General features: G+C 42.3%; 1 protein-coding gene and 1 non-coding gene across 2 annotated transcripts in view; both read left to right on the top strand.

The window, feature by feature from the left end:
- msk (importin-7 msk) overlaps window positions 1-19,711 on the top strand; it is a 161,003-nt gene that overhangs the window by 12,129 nt on the left and 129,163 nt on the right. The window contains exon 2 of the mRNA XM_080276609.1: window positions 5,930-6,165. Within this exon, the coding sequence (XP_080132735.1) occupies window positions 5,930-6,165 (236 nt within the window). The remainder of the gene's footprint in view (window positions 1-5,929; window positions 6,166-19,711) is intronic.
- On the top strand, window positions 16,160-16,283 carry LOC145405214 (5S ribosomal RNA). The gene has a single exon (XR_013898313.1). It is a non-coding gene; the product is annotated as a 5S ribosomal RNA (ribosomal RNA).

Here is a 19,711-nt window from a genome sequence, read left to right as displayed (position 1 = left end):
TATCTGTTCCTGTAACATTTTTGCTTCTCAACATTTGTGAGTTTCTTGTGATGCCATAGTCTTTTTCTTGCACTCTTTACTTCAAACATGATGGAGCATTTCAAAATATTATTGATCCTGCTTCATGAATCAGTGAACAATATGAGGTGAATGGAAAAATTTTGTTTGGGAAGAACAAGAAAGAAGTAGGAGGAATTGGCATAAATGTTTGTTAAATTCAGCCTACTGAAATATTAGCCACTGACTGCCAGGCTTACTTAGACAAATGCCAGAAAGGAATACATCACAAGAATGAGACCTCAGCGTTGTTGTATTTCACAGCTGTCTGCAGTGACAAGGATTAGAAAAAAGAAAGATGCTGGGGTGAAAGGAGTGGGAAGAAGATAGGGAGAGTGAGAATTGGAATTGAATGGGAAGGAATGTTGATAATAAACCTTGAATGTAGTTGATATTATTAAAGTATTGCGAGCAACTGAGAACAGGGCACGCTGGGTTTGGTAATTGCATTGCACCAGTTGGATTAGTGCCGTGGATAAATGAATGAAGGTAGAGAAGGAGCTGAGAGGAGAGAGTGGAGAGGCATGTTAGCGGGTGGGGAGTAGCAGAGAGTGGGAGGGGTGGGGAAGGGATATCGAGAAGAGTAAGGGGGAGGGAGTTTAGATGGTTATAATAAGGAATACCAAAGTATTTCTCTCACGTTATTCCATAACATCCTTCTGTCACCTCTTGCACTATTTTATGCTGATCAGTTATGGTATACAGAATATTGTTTTCTAGGCAGTCTCCAGCAATGCTTTTTAAAAGCATCTGTAAAGTTTATAAAAGCATATGCGGCAACTAGTCCCCATACATCGTTGCCAGACAAAATGGCTCATATCACACGAGTAGGCTTTCAGTGAATTTGTGCTGACAACTGTACATCAGAACTGTTCAAGTTTGCCAGCTCTTACAGTGTACTGTACTGGAGGATGTCATACATTAGAGTTCATTAGAATGGCTGAGGGACAAGCCATGTCATCTGAAAACAGAAAGTTTGACAACTTTCTCTTCAATTTCTGTGAAAGTTGACTGTCTGACTGAATTCTCATGTGATGTAATTCATGTAAGTGTTGAATAATGTGTTCAGAAAAACTGGTGTGGTGTTGATATCTATCTATCTATTGCCAGACATCATAATCCCACAAAGGGTGGCCATTTGACATTGAGTTAGTTGTTTTACAGGGAGGGGCACCAACCCTCCACCAACCCACTTGTTGACACGTAGGGAGCACGTGTGGTTTGGTCATATGGTTACCACCCAGCGTTGTAAATGGTTTCTTGGCTTACAGGAAACCATTTGGCTTGTCACTCAATGTAAAGCCTCCTGTAATGGAAAGAAAAGGAATAAGAAGTGACAGGAAAGATAGAAGAAATAGGAAGAGAGGAGGGCAGGCACAGAAAATGATATCTTAAATTTCAGGTGTTTAGTAATGAAGGGCTGAAGACACCATGAGTAAGTTATGAGAGATGGAGTATAAAATGTGTCAGATGTTGTATTGTTGTAAATTTGTTAATAGTGGCTCATATGCAGTGTTGTGAAAATATGTCCCTAAAGGTTGCCTACACACTGGGGAAAAAAAAACAAAAAAAAAACTGAGTTTTCCTAGTTTTCTATCAGCATGCAATTTCACCTACATGTAAATAATGGCATAGCTGCATGCATAATTTATCAAAGTAAGTACTGGTACATTGTAAGTTACTGAGGAAAAAAAATGTTAGTAGACTGTTTAATTTATATTAATTTAACACCAGATGCTGTTGGCATCCCTACGTGTCAAGTGGGGTTGGTGGAGGATTAGTGCCCCTCCCTGTAAAACAATTAACTCTAAGCTCTTGGCCACCCCATTTGGGATACATGGCATCTGGCAATGGATGGATGGATGGAAAATAAACCTTTGCTACAATGGGCACCAGCATAGCAGATGTTGGATTTAACAGCCGCCACGGAGGCTGTACTGAACAATGTCCATTAAATGGGGTGCATCACACAACCCTTTGGTACGCCTCTGAGCCCACTGGACAGAGTTTCGGTTATGAAATGAAAGTCTGTTACAAGGGGTGCATCACACAGCCCTTATGAACCGCTCGCTGTGCACGGGGTAACTGAGAAGTCACCAAGGTTGGTAGCAGGTTTTCTCACCCACTCAGGCAAGGTTGGAGATCTGCGAGTTGGAATGGATGACAGTTTGGCCTATTTTGGAAAGCTATTTTTCTTGATATCCTTCAAGCAGCTTGACTTTTTCAATTTCATTCCGTGTCCTCTTGTTGCTCTCGTATCCCATACAAACAGATCTTCTTTGTCAATTTTATCTGCTCCCGCCATGGTCCTGAACACTGCAATCATGTCTCCCCTCTTTCTTCTTTCCTCTAAGGAAGGCAAATCCAGCTTTTCCAGCCTCTCTCTGTATGACATGTCTGCCAGACTGGGGACCATCTTGATTGCTGTTCTTTGTATTCTCTCAATCTTGTTTATATCTTTCTTTTTGTGTGGGGACCACACTACCGCTGCATATTCTAACCGGGGGCGGATCATGGCCACTATCAATTTTTTCATCATCTCCTCATCCATATAATGAAATGCTACTCTTATGTTAGTCAAGAGTTTATAAGTCTCTCCAACTATCTTGTTAATGTGCTTTTCTGATGACACACTATCTTGGACCAGCACTCCCAAATCTTTCTCTTCTCTCCTTTTTGTGATTAATTCATTACCCAACAAATAATTCAGTGATGGCCTCCTGGTACTTTTGCCCATTTCCAATATTTTACATTTCTTTACATTAAATTTCATTTCCCACGTCCGGCTCCAATCGTGTATCCTATCCAAATCCTCCTGCAGTATTTTACAATCCTCCTCAACCTCTACCTTCCTCAAGATCTTTACATCATCAGCAAACAGACTTGCATAACTGTTCACTCCATCTACCATATCATTTACGTAAATCAGGAACATTACTGGCACCAACACCGAGCCTTGAGGGACTCCACTTGTTACTTCCCTCCATCCAGACATCCTATCCTTTATTACTGTCCTCATTTGTCTCTCTTTCAAAAAGTCTCTCATCCATTCCAGGAGTTTCCCCTTCAGTCCTCCTATATATTCTAGTTTCCACATTAGTCTCTTATGAGGTACCTTGTCAAAGGCCTTCTCTAAGTCTAAGTACACACAATCCACCCAACCATCTCTCTCCTGTACCACGTCAATCGCTCTTGAGTAAAAGCTCAACAAGTTGAAACACATGACCTTCCACTTCTGAATCCAAACTGACATTCAGCCAAAATATTCATCTCTTCCAGATATTTTATCCATCTGTCTTTCAGGATTCTCTCTCACAATTTTGCGACCATGTTGGTTAGAGACACTGGTCTATAATTCAGGGGTTCTTCCCTGTTTCCTCCCTTGTAAATTGGTACCACATTTGCCCTCTTCCATTCTTGTGGCACTTTCCTCTCTTCCAGTAAGCATACGATTAAACTGTGAATTTTATCCGCCAGTTGTTCTCTGCATTCCTTCAGTACCCAATTAGAAATTCCATCAGGTCCTGTGTGTGTGTGTGTGTGTGTGTGTGTTGTTTATGGTGAGGTGTGGAATGTGACTGAGTTCTGCTGTCCAGTTTGTGAGAAGGGTCACTGTAGATATGGCTGGAGAGGAGGTAATGAAGATGGTTTGAACATGTTGAGAGAATGAAGGGTGACAGTTGGATGCGTAAGGTGAGAAGTGTAAATGTCAACAGTCGGGTTGCGAGAGGCAGACCGAAGAACACCTGGGACAGAGTCATAGAGTGTACCCTCATGAATAAAAGACTGATTAAGGAGGCTGCCTGAGATCGAACTGCATGGAGAACTGCCATTATGTGACCAAGATCGATGCATGCAGGCATATTGGAGCCTGTATAAATGATATGATACAATAAACATTGTGTACAGTATATTAGTGCATAATGACTCAAAATACCTACCATTTTATAAGTTCCAAAACATTCTAAATATTTGGTAAAATCTAAATATTGATAATTTATATAATACTAAATTGATGTAAATTGGATGTTAATGACAGCTGTAATGAACAGTTATACTTCAGAGCACCACCCAAGAAAATCGCTTCTTAGATAGTCGGAAATTCAGTTACATTTTGGTACACATTGTTCAGGTAATATAGTACGGGGGAAAATGTTTAGCAGTGCCTGAAGTTTTTTATTAAACTGTACAATTTACTGAAAATTGGTAACTTCCCATGAACACTTTAGGCAGTTAATTGCATATTGAAGTTTCAGGGAAAAAGTGTTCTGAAGAGATGTCTTACATGTCATTCAAGCTTATTACTGCTTTAGCAGCTTGCTCTCACTGTAAAATGTTACTTATGTACAGTACAGTGAAGCAGGTGGATGCTCAGTACTTTCTGAGCTTACATATAGTGTTCTGGTGTATACATTGATATGTAAGTGTGAAACTTCACACTGTGTGTGTGTGTGTGTGTGTGTGTGTGTGTGTGTGTGTGTGTGTGGAGCACGGTGGCTCAGTGGTAGGATGTCGAGCTCGAGACTGTGAGGTCAAGAGTTCACGCCCTGCCTGTGTGGCTGCCGTGCTGGGAGGGGTAGCGCTCTCCCGTCACCCTAGCTGGACTGTGTGATCTAATAAGATCTAGCTCGGGGGATTAGTCCTTCCTTCAGACTGTGTGATATGAAAATGAAATGTTTGAGTTATAGCAGTTTATATGGGGTTATTGAGGAGTGTGTGTGGAATTCAGAGAATGGATAGGATAAGAAAATGTGATCCATCCATCCATCCATCCTTCCATCCAATCCTATGTTACCCCATGAGGAGCATGGGGCAAGGCAAGTTGATCCTGACATTTCAGATGAGAGTGAATGACAAGAAGTATATGAAAGTAAGAAGTTTGTGGCAATATAGTTAGTGTGCTCAGTGTGAAAATTGAGTTTGGAAATTTGTGAACAATATAGTGGAAAGTGTTCTTGGTGTGAAGTTTGTGGAAAATATATAGTAGTTGGAGAGAGTGCTTAGGTGATATGGTCATCAGGAGAGCGGGTGTAAATGGATGGTGTAAAGGGTACTGGTATATTTGAGTGAGCTTGAAGGTTGGAGGAGGCATGATAGGCCAAGAACGTGGATCAATATGGTAAATTTCTGTGAGAAAGTAAGGTTAGAAGGTTGAGGAGGCTAGGGAATTGACAGGGGATCAATGTGTTTTTTTTTTTAATTTTATATAGAGTGCATTAACTCAGTCTGATATGTATTATGAAGTGTGGATGGTTATGCATTTGAGGTGGAGTTAGCATTACACTATGTTTTTCTTTACTTGCTTTCTGGTTCCTGCCTCACCCCTTCTTTGGGTGGGAAAAGATGTTTGAATTTTGTTGAGGGTGATTCAGCAAAATGGAACTTCAGTAAACCTGCACATTGTTGAACCATGGTAACCCAAATTTTGGCAACATCGACTTCTGTGAGCCCACCAAACACCCTTCAGATATGTTAAACTAAAGGTCAATTTATCAAGGTTATTTGACTGTCAGACCAAATATATGGCAAAGTATTTTTTTATTTTATTTTTGAGTTCTGTATATTGGTGTTTGAAAGTACTTAATATTTATCTCTTCATCTAAAGGTATGCACTGTAAGCCTGTGCAAAACTGAAGTAAAAGTTTGAACACATGTAATTCTGTTGGATAGCCACTGAACAAGATTTAAAAAAAATAAAGCCTAGGTCATTGCAGTTACCCCAAGCAAACATCGACTATATCTTCAGCCATTCCTTATCCCCCCCTTAATTAATATGATATATTGTGCGTGTACTTGTACTAAAAGTAAGTACAATTATGTATATAAGGGTAACCATGATTCAGGTACTAATTGCTTTCCTTCCGTCCCACAGATGAAGAAAATTATAGGTTTTACACCGGCTCTGCTGCAAGTAGTAATGATGACGGATGTTGACATGCCAGTCCGTCAGGCTGGAGTAATTTACCTCAAAAATATGGTAGCACAGTACTGGAAAGATGCTGAGTATGAGTGTGGGGAAACCATCCCTTTCCACATTCACGAGCAGGATCGTGCTATGATCAGGGATGCCATTGTAGATGCCGTAGTCCATGCTCCTGATCTTGTAAGGTTAGTGTACTGGATGGTTATAATACAAGAGTAGAATGTAGTTACTTGAGTAAAAAAATATTTTTCCCTTCCAAAAGCTACAATCACATTTTCCCATGCATGCAGCATTTGATGGAGACAAGTAAATTTTCTTGTGGCAAAGTGGTTTCCCTTTTACTGTGATAGCAAAGGGTTTGTCATGTCAGGCATGTCTCTACTGTGAACCCTGTGTTGTAACAATATATGTTATGGTTTCTTTCAGAATGTAAGTCTGCAGCATTTGAGAAACAGTATGAAAGACAAACTTTAAAAACTAAAGCTTGAAATTTAAACAGAGAGAGAGAGAGGAGTTGTGGGAATTGTTCAAGTTTCTGAATGCCAAGGAGTGAGGAAGAAAATCTAGACACCTTTTTGTAAAGGTGGTACCAAGTGCACTCTGAGGAAGCAGACCGAGGATTTTTGGAGTAAGATTGGTTTTAGCACTGTGTTGGCAGAAAGTAGGGTTTGTGAGGTGTGGGGGAGGGACCTGGTGGCATTGGTGGCCAGGTTGTTGATACTTCTTGTGCTGCTGAAGCTCTGTGTTACAGAGGTAAGAAAAAAGTGTTCGTTGTTGGAGACTGGCAGGTTAGTAACCTATATGTACGAGGTATGTTCAGAAAGTATCCAACTTTAGGCTCTGAAAAAATAAATGAAGCCAACATGTTGAGCTAGGACACTAATCCGTCTCAAAGTAGGGCACCCTCTGACTTGGCACACATAACTCAACATTTTTCTACTGGCAGAAACGTTTTTCAGAGTTTAATTTCAGTATCTCCTGTAGGTGCCTCATTACATTTGTCATGCTGTCTTCTCTTGTCTGAAATCAAGAACACTAGTGGAGTTTTGAGCTTGGGGAATAACCAGATGTCACACAGAGCCATATATGATGAGTAGGGAGCCCGCTGGACCTTCTTGATGTTGTGCTTGGCCAAAAATTCCTGAATCAGTTGAAAAGAATGGGCAGCGGTGTTGTCATGATGCAGCTTCCAACTTGCCGCATTCTGAAGGTCTGGTCCCTTCCACCGAACTGTGTCTTGAAGATGACAGATTAACATCATGGTAGTAATATTTGTTGACAGTCTGACCTTCTGGTCCATATTTGTGATGCACAACACCGCGGTAGTCAAGAAAATCTGTCAGCATGCGAGTTCATTTTACCTTACTGCAGACTTGTTGTGCTTCTTTTGGCTGAGGCGACCCTACATGGTTCCACAAGGATGGTTGTGCTTTGGTTTGTTGGTTGTACCCATGCACCCAAGTTTCATCTCCAATAATAAGTCTTCAGATCTGAAAAATCTGGGTCACGATTTGCATTGTCAAATCATGTCTTGAGCAACGTTCATCTGAGACAAGAGATAAGACGAATGTGATGAAGCATTTGCAGGAGATACTGAAAACCGACTTCGAAAAATGTTTCAGGCAGTGGAAAGAACACTGGGCTATGTGTGTCAATTCAGAAGGGGCCTGCCCTTAGAGAGATTAGTGTCGTAGCTCAACAGGTTAGCTGTTTATTTATTTTTATTTCTATTTATTTATTTTTTATTATTATTATTATTATTATTATTTAGTTGTATGTGGTGGCGACCATCATCCACTCACTTGATGTAGTGCTGCCTACATCTTCCTTAGCCTTTTTCATTCTTTTTCTGTGCGTGCCCTCCTCTCTTCCTATTTCTCCCATCTTTCCTGTCACTTCTTATTGCTTTTCTTTCCTTTACAGGTGGCTTTACATTGAGTTACAAGCCAAATGGTTTCCTGTAAGCCAAGAAACCATTTACAATGCTGGGTGGTAACCATACGTGCTCCTTATGTGTCAAGTGGGTTGGTGGAGAGTTAGTGCCCCTCCCCGTAAAACAAATAACTCAAAGTCAAATGGCCACCTCTTGCAGCATTATAGCGTCTGGCAGTTTTTTTTTTTTTTTTTTTTTTTTTTTTTTTTTTTAAACCTAAGGTCGGATACTTTCTGAAAAGACCTCTTAGAGCTGTACATACCTCATGGCAAGCATTTGTGTCTATCAGTGGCCAGGGTAGGGAATGTGTTGGGCAGATGGAGAACATCATGAAAGATCATTCATTCATTCATTCGTCATCTTGTGTTGCCCTATGAGGAGCGTTGGAGCCCGTAGCTGGACATGAGCAATGAACCCCAACCATCCCTTGGATATAAACCTGCACTGGCTCAATCTGGTTGGAGTGCTTTAATTACCCACTCAGCCACCAGGCACCAAGGTTATCACTCAGTGTAGTAAATGGTTTCTTGGTGTACAGGAAACCATTTGACTTGTCACTCAGTGTAGAGTCACCCATGAGCAGAAGGAAGGGGGAAAGAAAAAAGGAAAGAAAAACAAGGGAGGGAAGAAAGAGAGGAAAGGGCAGTCACACGAGAGCAGTAGTACATTGAGTGAGTGGATGGTGAGCACCCCCACATATTATGAAAGACAGTAGAGATATACCCACATCTGCCACATTCAGTGGATATTGGTGTTGGTAGTTAGGAGTGAGATACTGTACAAACAGTACAATGAGGTGTTGTTTGAAGAAGAAAGGTGGGATCCCAGTTTCCCTTAACATTTTGCTGTGAAAGGAATGGTTGTCTCTGATGCCTGGTTTCAGTCGCCGTCTGGACAAGTAGTGCAGGGAATGTAATATCATTTATTGACAACTGGGATCAATTCTGTAGTTAAAATGCCAAGTGTGGATGAGATGTAACTCAATGTAGTAGACTTTTTTTTTTTTTTTTGAGTTAGAGATACTGTATAGACAAATGTAGAACCGAAGATGTAGATTGTAATGATGTCTGGTATCATTAATGTGTTTGATGAATTAATTCCAGGATGACAAGTATTGGGTAATAATAGGTACAAGGAAGTAGTATGACATAAAGAAGAAAAAGAAATTAATTTAATTTAGGAGGAGGCCGTAGCACAGGCCGAACAGGGTGGTACTCCCGAGGGGAATGGGAATGCTGGTGATGGGGAGAGCTGGAGTTCCTGTTTCACTAGCTATCTAACCATCCCCCTTTGCTGACCTTTTCAATGTGACAGTAACATTGAGAGTAGACCAGCATACTCTCCCAAACATTTCCTCTAACTATCCTATGCACTACACCACATGCACTTTACATTTCACACAACGTATCCCACTACGTTGGGGTTGGCGCCAGCAAGAGCATGTGGCCAGAAAACTTTGCCCTTGCTACCTAGTGGCGGACTTCTGGGGGGAGGTGTATTGGGGGTTCTGCCGGCATAGGTCATGGGTCCGGGGCAAGATGGGGCTCGGGCCTGTGCTAGAGGGTACAGGGCATTGCGGTTCCCAGGCTGCTGCTTCCGCCCTGGGAGTAGTGCCCCAGGAGGCTGCCCTATCAGTGGGTGTATAATGGCGGGATAGTTGCAGTGTCAAGGCGCGCTTGGAGGGTGTCCCTGCAGCTGTCCTGGCAGGGTGCCCTGAGGCCACTACCACAGCCACTGGTAAGCTGGTGGGCTAGGGGTCCCAGATCCATTGCCTGGACCTGGGACTGTGCAGTGAGTGGGGCCTGTGGTATGTCTATCCCCCTTTATTAATACTGAATATGACAAAACACAAGAAAAAGTTTCAAAGGAAGCCTGAGGACAGTAAATCACCCAGGGGGTGGTTCATGGAATGTGGGAAGTTTGAGGGGAAGAGCGGGGGAAGTCATTGAGGCATTCAGTAGGAGGTGGGCGTATGTGGCGTGTTTGCAGGAAGTCTGGTACAGGGGTGGATCAGCCAGAAAGATTGTTGGAAAGGACTGTTGCTATAAGTTGTTTCGGCAAGGGGGGACAGACGGATATGGAGGTGTTGGTGTGATGATTGCGGAGAAATGGGTGGAATATGTTGTGAATGTTATGAGAGTAAGCGATAGGATATTGGTAGTGAAAATTCTGTTCGGTAGAAGGATAGCTGCGATTATATCGGCATATGCTCTACAGCCAGGATTGGATGAAGCAGAGAAAGATAGATTTTGGGATGATTTAATACATGTAGTGGGTGGTATGTGGGATGATGAGATGGTGGTTTTGGGAGGGGACTTAAATGGTCATGTAGGTGAAGCAGCACAAGGTTATGAAGGAGTGCATGGGGGATGTGCGTATGGTATGAGGAATGCAGAAGGGGAAAGGATACTCGAGTTTGGGGAGGCAGCGGACGTGATTGTGTGCAACACATATTTTAGGAAAAGAGACAGTAGGTTAATTACGTATGAGTCTGGGGGAAATAGCAGTCAGATAGATTATTTTCTGGTTAGGAGGGCCGATAGGAGGTTAGTGAGGGATGTTAAAGTTATAGGAAGTAAGTGTATGCAGCAGCACAAACTACTGATTTGTGATATGGTGCTTAAAGAACGAGTGATGAAAAAGAGGACTTATGCACCTAGGAGGAAAATATGGAAGCTGAAAAACCAAGTAGTAAGGGATGCCTTCTATAGTGAGTTGAGGAGTGGTGGCTGAACAGGGAGCTGTAGACAGAGGCGTTAATGAACAGTACAGAGCCCTCAAGAACAATCTCTTGAGAGTTACTGATGTAACATGTGGTTGGACAAGAGGACCACCAAGACATAAAGTAACTTAGTGGTGAGGTGAGGGTGTAGAAGATGCAGTTAAGGAGAAAAGAAGGCTTTTTCCGGGAATGGAAGAAGGGTGGTAACAAAGAGGAATATTTGGCTGCCAAGCGTAGGGCTAGAAGAGAGGTATACAGGGCAAAGTCTAAGTCACAGAGACTTTTACTTGATAACCTATATCATGGGGAAAGGAAAAATATGATATTTAGGGTGGCAGGTCAGGTGAAGACGGATAATTGGGATATTATAGGCAAGCAGTGTGTGAAGAATGATGAAGGAAGGGTAGTGGTGAACAGTGAGGATATTAAAGATGCATGGAGAAAACATATAACTGATTATTGAATGAGGAGTTTGACTGGGACAGAGAAGGTTTGAAGCCAGCAGATCCAGTGTTTGGCCCTTGGCCTTTGATTGATACTGCTACTGTGAGTGAGGCAATAGGCAGGATGAAGGTGGGGAAGGCAGCAGGTGTGTCTGGGTTGACTGCCGAAATGTTGAAGGCCTCATGGGATATAGGGGTGAGGTTAGTCACTGACCTGATAAATAGGATTATTTATGAGTGTGTTGTCCCAGATGATTGGCTGAAGAGTGTAATTGTAAATGTGTATAAAGGGAAGGGTGATGCCCTGGAAAGAAGAAATTATAGAGGTACCTGTATAAAGCCTTTAGATCAGATAATGAAGGTAATGGAGAGAGTTTTAGAAGGTATGATTAGAGAAAGAGTGAATATTGATGAGGTGCAGTTTGGGTTTATGCCAGGTAGGGGGACCATTGATGCCATATTCATTGTTCGACAGCTTCAGGAAAAATATATTGGTAGGAGAAGGGATCTTTATTTTATTTTTGTTGATTTGGAAAAGGCCTTTGACAGAGTCCCTAGAGAGGTGGTGAAGTGGGCAATGAGAAAGCTTGGTTTGGAGGAGTGGCTAGTTAGGGTGGTTATGGCTATGTATGTGGGTGCTCACACCCAGGTAAGAGTGAATGGAGATTTGAGTGATGGGTTTTCCGTGAATGTTGGTGTGCATCAGGGGTCAGTCTTGAGTCCCATGTTGTTTATCATGGTACTTGAAGCCCTTTCACGTGACTTTAGAAACAGACTTCTGTGGGAGTTGTTGTATGCTGATGATTTGGTGTTGATTGCAGACAACGAGAGGGAGGCGGAGGAAAGGTTTAGGAGGTGGAGAGATGGTGTGGGGCACAAGGGCTTAAGGGTAAATGCAGATAAAACAAAAGTGATGATATCTAGGTTTGGTGGTGGTACTGTCAAAGATGAGGGAGAGTGGCCATGTGCATTTTGCCACAAGGGCGTGGGAAGTAATTCCATCTTTTGCGGTGTTTGTGATAAATGGGTGCATAAGAGATGTAGTGGTATCAGATGTAGACTGCGAGATAATGCTGATTTTATGTGTACGGCGTGTCGGGGAGAGCAGGTGGAGATTGTCAGATGTGAAAGAATTGAACTTGCTGGTGAGTCTCTTGAGTGTGTGGGAGAGTTTTGTTATTTGGGAGACATGTTGTGTGCTGGAGGTGGGGCTGGAGCTAGCTCTGTGGCTAGGGTGAGAAGTGGTTGGAAGAAGTTCAGGGGGCTGTTGCCTCCCCTGACATTGAGAGGACTCTCCCTACATGCTAAGGGATCTTTGTATGCAGCATGTGTTAGGAGTGTAATGCTGTATGGTAGGGAGACCTGGATAGTGACGGAGGAAGATATTCGCCGGCTCAGATGTACAGAAATGACAATGATTCGGTGGATGTGCAGTGCGTCCCTGCGTCCAAGGTCTGGGGGGGCTGGGTTCACGATGGAAGAGTTGAGAGGTAGGATGGGACTGGAGTGTATTAGTGTTGTGATGAGGAGAGGTAGATTGAGATGGTTTGGACATGTGGAGAGGATGGGGTATGATAATTGGGTGAGGAAGGTGAGAAGTATTAATATTGGGGGTGGGGTTACGAGGGGTAGACCAAGAAAGACATGGGACGAGGTCATTAAGTGTGACCTCAGGGTTAAGGGACTGAACAGGGAGGCTGCAATGGATCGTGCAGCATGGAGAGCCGCCATTAGGTGACCAAGGCCGACGCATGCAAGCATGTTGGAGCCTTTAAAAATGAAAATGTATTAGTTAGGAAGGAAAATTTTCATTTTGAGGGAAGAGACAAGAATGTGGAGAATCTGAATATACAAGCTAAGTTAGTAGAGGCAATTATGGTTTCTTTCTATCTATCTATTGTCAAACCCCTTACTCCTGTAAGGGGTGGCCCTAAACAAATCACCTTTATTTCCCCCCTGTCCCCCGCCATTTCATTGTCCTGCTTCCGGCTCACACCCTCCCTCTCTCATATGCCTCTCTGCTCCATCCCTTCATCTCATCGTTAGCCTCCTGCTCCCTCTCCCTCCCTCAACGTCACTCACCTACACTCTCCTTGTCAGTCTCTCACTGTCCATCCTCTCCACATGGCCAGACCACCTCAGTGTGTTTCCCTTAACGCTTCCTGTCACATCCACATCCACACCATAATGCTTCTTCACTTCCTTATTTGTCAGTCTCTCTCTCCATGTGACTCCACATGCTCTTCTCAGAATAACTCATTATCACTGCTCTCACTCTTCTGTCCCTCCAACAAGGTCCAAATTTCACTTCCATACGTAAGAGTTGGTATCACAATACTGTCATGTATTAGTTTTTTCACTTCCATGCTCACTTCCCTGTTTCTTATCACTGCTTTCAAGGAACCAGCAACCTTTTTTCCCTGTTGTTCCATTTCAAACACTTCACTATCTAAACTTCCATCCTTACTCATCACACTACCCAAGTACTTAAATGCACACACATTTTCCATTTCCTCCTCATCCATCCTCCCTGTACATTCACTGACTTCACCTCTCGAAGACCATAACTTTACTCTTTGCTACATTCACCTTCAGATTTCGTTTCTTACACTCTCTCCCAAACTCATCCACCAAGCCTTGCAGCTCCCCTTCATCTTCACTGAGCAACACAGCATCATCTGCAAACAACAGTACAGGTAGTTTCCAAACACTGCCCTCTCTCACTAGGGCCGCTCCAACATCCGCTGCCCCACTTGTATCTCTTTTATAACCCCATCCATGTACAGACTGAACAGCCATGGAGACATGAGACATCCTTGTTTCAGTCCAACCTTCAAATAGAAAAATTCATTCCGTTCGCTGTCCACACGCACTGCAGCCTTAGCACCCTCATACATGCTCTTCACGGCCTTCAGCAACTTCCCATCTACTCCATATATTCTTAATACTTTCCACAATCCTTGTCTATCCACCCTGTCATATTCTCTAAGTCCATGAAAGCTGCATACAACTTCATTCCCTTCTCTAGAAACTTTTCCACTAAAGATCTAAGAATGAGTATCTGATCTACACAACCTCTTCCCTTCCTAAAACCTCCCTGTTCTTCTCCAACTCATTCCTCAGTTATTTCCCTAACTCTGTCAGTAAGTATCCAATCATATACTTTTCCTGTTGCACTAAGAAGACAAATGCCCCAATGATTACCACACACTTCTTTTTCCCCCTTTCCTTTGTACGAGGAAATGATCATACCTGACCTCCAGTCCTCCGGGACTCTACCTTCCTCCCAGGCCAATATTCACATCTTCCACATCCATTCTACTACTATCTCTCTCCCATGCTTCAGCATTTCACCACACACTCCATCCATTCTTGGGGCTTTCCCCATTTTAACTTACTTCATTGCCTTCACATCTTCCATCCTACTGACTTCTTCCTCACTTCTCACATCTCTCCTTCTCCCAGCCATTTCCCAGCCACTTATACTTGCATTACTTTCATTCTCTATGTTCAACAATTCCTTAAAGTGTTCTCTCCATCTGCTCACTTTTTCTCCCTTCTCCACTAGTAATCTACCATTTTTATCTTTCACTCCCCAACTAACTTCTTTGGCACCCTGTCTAACCCTCTTTACTTGTTTCCAGAACATTTTCTTACATTCCCTCCACTTTATACTCAAGTTCCATCCAAGTTCCTCATCCACTCTCTTACTCTCTCTTACTAATCTTTTCACCTCTCTCTTCCTCTCTATTTATAACTCTATCTTCTGCCTCTGAACTTCATTGTTTCATGACAGTTAAAATATGTACTAAATGAGACGTGCAAAAATGAGAGTACACGGTGTCCCGCAAGGCACGAACCATAGGGAAAACTGAAGTTTAGAGTATTTGTTCGAAGTGCTGACTGTCGTGTCTCGTACAAATGTTCAGATGGGTGACCTGCTCATCAAGGACACATCGTGAGATGTCATGGGTTATGTCTCTTCATGCAGCTGTGATTCTTGTTTTCAGATGAGGCAGTGACATTTGTGTATGCAGAAAAGATAATGTCACTGGCTCATCTGAAATCAAGAATCATTGCTGCATGCAAAGAATTATCCCCTAACATCTTTCGTCTTGCCCTTGATCAGTGGGTCACCCATCTGAATATTTGTAGCGGCACGACAATCAGTACTTTGAACAAATATTCTAAACTTCAGTTTTCCCTATGGTGTGTGACTTGTGGGACACCTTGTAGTAGTGAAATCATTAGTGTTAATAGACCAGCTCAGGTACCTCTGACGTGGGCTAAAAAACAATTGGGGAAATAGTAAAGAATTACCTATTGATAACAATAAGGAACAAAAATAATCAGTAAGAACACCTGGTTAGAAATAATGATCTCCAAGTCTGCTATTTTGATAGGAGTTAGTACTTCAAAATGGATGAAGTAAGGGATTTACCTAGTATGAAAAAAAACTGACATTTTTGTTGTTGGTGAGACAGAGTGTATTATACAGTTGAAAATTTATGGCCAGATACCACATTCAGGGAAGTATTGTTTTAGCATCAAATCATTTGGGAAGGTAGAGGAATAGGTAGCAAAATTATGCAGGGTGACTGGTTGAGGAAAGTCACAGGTATGAATATGAAGGAAGGAATGCATATCGAGGGAGGCATGGGATGAAGTTCTGTATGTAGACTTCTTGATTGGGTGATTGAAAAGAGAAACTACTCAAGATTGCAACACATGGAGAGTTGCCATCATGTGAAATGACTTACAAATGCAAACATTGTCAGTGGTCTCTGAGCATAAATAGAAGTAATAAATATCTTTGCAAAAATGAGGGGGGTAATGGTAGGAAAAGTGAAGAACAAGTGTAAAAAGTAAAGTGTCTGTTTTCACCTTTTTTTCTCTATACCTGTTGTAGCCTACATGTTGAACTAATTGTATCTTGTGTTCGATTTCTTGCAGAAAACAGCTGTTTAGTTAGAGTTTGGATAATTTGCGAATAAGCAAGGTATAGAATTTTTAGTATGGTAGTGTGATGCAGATTTTGTCAGATTAACAGTGCTTATAACGCGTCTTTATAACTAATTAATTTTAACGGCCATACCACGTTGAGTACACCGCTTCCCGTTCGATCAGCGAAGTTAAGCAACGTTGGGTCTGGTTAGTACTGTACTTGGATGGGTGACCGCCTGGGAACACCAGATGCTGTTGGCATCCCTATGTCAAGTGGGGTTGGTGGAGGATTAGTGCCCCTCCCTGTAAAACAATTAACTCTGAGCCCTTGGCCACCCTGTCTGGGATACATTGCGTCTGGCAATGAGTGAATGAATGAATTTTTAAAATTCCAACGTTACTGGTATACAATATACTGTATTGGAATATTTTCTCTGATATATGGAATTTCCTCCTGGATACAGTGATAGCAATGTAATTTAAATACAGTACAATGATAAAACAAGTGAATTTGCAAATTTGTCATACCATATGTAAGAAAAGGCATATGGCCTGCCTGTAAGCTTGTTGGGGACTGGATGTGCGGATTGGTTTGGATTGTGTATTGCAGTACTTGCAAGGCCCAAAGTGCCACATGCAACGACCACAGATTTTATGGGTGATCAATATAGTCTAAGGCTATGACAGACATTTAGGGCCAAATTTGGAACAGTGGTTTAAACCTAGGATTAGAGACTGGTTCAAACCTAAGAGTGAGGATTACTTGACCATGGATCATGCCATACTCAAGTCATAGACATTCAGTTATTGACAGTTAAGCTCTTTGGGAATGTTACCACAACCAGTCAGTGCACAGAGGTCTGTTGTGTGAATGTGATGGCAAAACTTATCTTTGACGGAGGAAAAAAATGGTTCTCTGCCCAGTTGTGGCAATAATATGGCAAAAAATTCCTTATGCTTCATAATGATATCCCCTGATAACATACATGAATCCAAAGAATAACTGATTAGTCACAAGGTTTAGTATTGTAAAAATGACAATGGTTAAATGGATGTGTAGTGTGTCCATGAATGTTCAGCTTGGAGGGGGTGCAAGGATTGCGATTGAAGAGTTGAGAGGAACAGTGGTACAAGGAGAGGGCCTGTAAAAGGTACCAGAGCCAACTTACCCCTGAATCACATCTTTTGTATGTATCTGCCCGGACTCATGCTGTCTGTTCTTTGCTAAAAATAATTTCATCCGTACTAAATGCTCTCGACTCTTCAACTCGAATTCTTCCCACTCCTTCTGGCACCTTGCTAGAAACCATTCTAACAACTTTATTTCATCATCCTTCCCTCCTCTTTTCTACTCTGACAGCTATGTAGCTACTTCTACTGATAAAGCAGATCTCTTCGCTCAGACTTTCTCCTCCAATTCCACTGTAGACAATTCCGGTGCTGTTCTTCCATCACTTCCCCCTGTCTGACTTCGTTATGGCTGACATCAAAATTTCTGTAGCTGATGTATTTTCTGCCATCACAGGCCTCAATACTAACAAGGCATATGGGCCTGATGGAGTCCCTCCTGTTGTCCTCAAGAACTGTGTTTCTGTGCTTACACCCTGCCTGGGTAAACTCTTTTGCCTTTGTCTGTCAACTTGTATCTTTCCTTCTTGCTGGAAGTTTGCTCTCATTCAGCCAGTCCCAAAGAAGGGTGACCATTCCCAACCCTCTAACTATTCTCCAATTGCTTTAACATCCTGTCTCTCAAAAGTTTTCAAGTCTATTCTTAACAGAAAAATTTTAAAGCATCTTTCCTATCACAACCTTCTTTCTGATCATCAGTATGGGTTCCATCAGGGACAGCCCACTTGCGATCTACTCACATACTTTTCAGACTCCTGGTCATCCTCCTTTTGGGACTTTGGCGAAAACTTTGCCACAGCACTTGACATCTCAAAGGTTTTTGATCGAGTCAGGCATAAATCTTTAATATCCAAACTGCCGTCTTACGGTTGCTATCCTTCTATCTGTGCCTTCATCTATAGCTTCCTTTCTGGTCATTCTAAAGCTGCTTTTGTAGATGGCCATCGTTCTTCTCCTAGGTCTATCAACAGTGGTGGTTCTCAGGGCTCTGTCCTATTACCAACTCTCTTTTGTTTATTCAACAGTTACCTGAGCTGTACATCTAACCCTATCCACTCATACTCAGATGATTGCACCCTTAACCTTTCCATTCGGTTCCCGCAGTGTCCATCTCAGCAGTTATTTCAACAAGCAAGGGATGAGGCTATTGCACACCTAAAGTCTGACTTGGCTCGTATCTCGGACTGGGGTAAAAATAATCTTGTTGTTTTTAATGCAATAAAGATTCAGTTCTTACACCTATCAACCCGACACAATCTTCCACAAGAGTACCCACTAATGTTTAATAATATCCAGCTCAGTCCTTCGTCATCCGTGAACATGCTTGGGGTTTCATTCACTCGGGACTTATCTTGGAAAGATCATACTGTATTACATCTCTTGTAAAATCTGCTTCCGAAAGATTAGATGTGCTTAGCCGATTTCGTTCCTTCTTTACCCCTGCACAGTTGTTGACTTAATACACGGGTTTATTCGCCGCTGTGTAGAGTACAACTCACGTGTGGGGAGGCTTCCCACATACAGGTCTTCTCAGTAGGATGGAGTCAAAGGCTTTTTGTCTCATTAACTCTCCTTCTGTTACTGGCCCCCTTCAACCTCTGTCTCTTTGCCGCACTGTTGCATCTTTATCTCTCTTCTATCACTACTTCAATGGTCACTGCTCCTCTGAACTGTCTACTTGCATTCCTCCACCTCTACGATGGGCGTGTAGCACTCGTCTAGCAACAAACTCTCATCCCTTTTCTGTCCAACTCTAATGCAAGAGCTAACTGTTACTCTCAGTCCTTCATTTATGCAGCAGGTCAACTCTGGAACTGTCTCCCTCTGTCCGTACATTCTATTTCTTATGATCTCCTGTCTTTCAAACGCGGTGTGTCCAGGCATCTCGAAATTAATGGATCTTGAATTTGGCTCTCTTTGGTATTGTTTTTGTTTTTTGCTTGGAAGAAATAGTTTGTGGGCTCCTGGCCTTTGGTTCCTTCTTCCTTGCATTAAAAAAGAAAAGAAAAAAGAAGTAGTATGTTTTGACGTGGTAAGGAGGGGTAGATTGAGATGGTTTGGGCATGTTGAGAGGATGATGGATGACAGTTGGCTGTGGATGGTGAGAAGTGTGAATGTCATGGGTAGAGTTTTGAGAGACAGACCACAAAAGAAACTTGAGATTAAGTCATAGAGTGTGACCTCAGGGATAAGTGGCTGAATAGGGATGCTGCCTGTGATTGAGCAGCATGGAGAGATGCTTTTAGGTGACCAAGGCCAAGAAATGCTTTTGGGTGACCAAGGCCGATGTATGCAAGCATATTCTGTCCTTTTTATGCAATTCGATATGATACGATTTGGGGTACACAGACAACTTTGTATTTGCGTTTCATATTTTTTCACTGTTTTCTGATGTTCCACACCTATTACCATTCTATTTCATTATGCCATGTACAGATTTGTTAACCATATCTCCTGTAATGGTCCTAGTGGAGACTGCCTGGATATAGTAGCTTCAGATTTTACAAATAACACCATAGAGAGCAACTTATTGGTACTACAAGGACAAAATATGCTATGCC

The sequence above is a fragment of the Coenobita brevimanus genome, chromosome 65 (genome assembly GCF_032717465.1).
Source record: "Coenobita brevimanus isolate Jiangsu-jjx chromosome 65, ASM3271746v2, whole genome shotgun sequence".
NCBI classification, from domain to species: domain Eukaryota; kingdom Metazoa; phylum Arthropoda; class Malacostraca; order Decapoda; family Coenobitidae; genus Coenobita; species Coenobita brevimanus.
The sequence above is the reverse complement of the archived record's forward strand: the minus strand, read 5'-3'. Positions and strand labels throughout refer to the sequence as shown.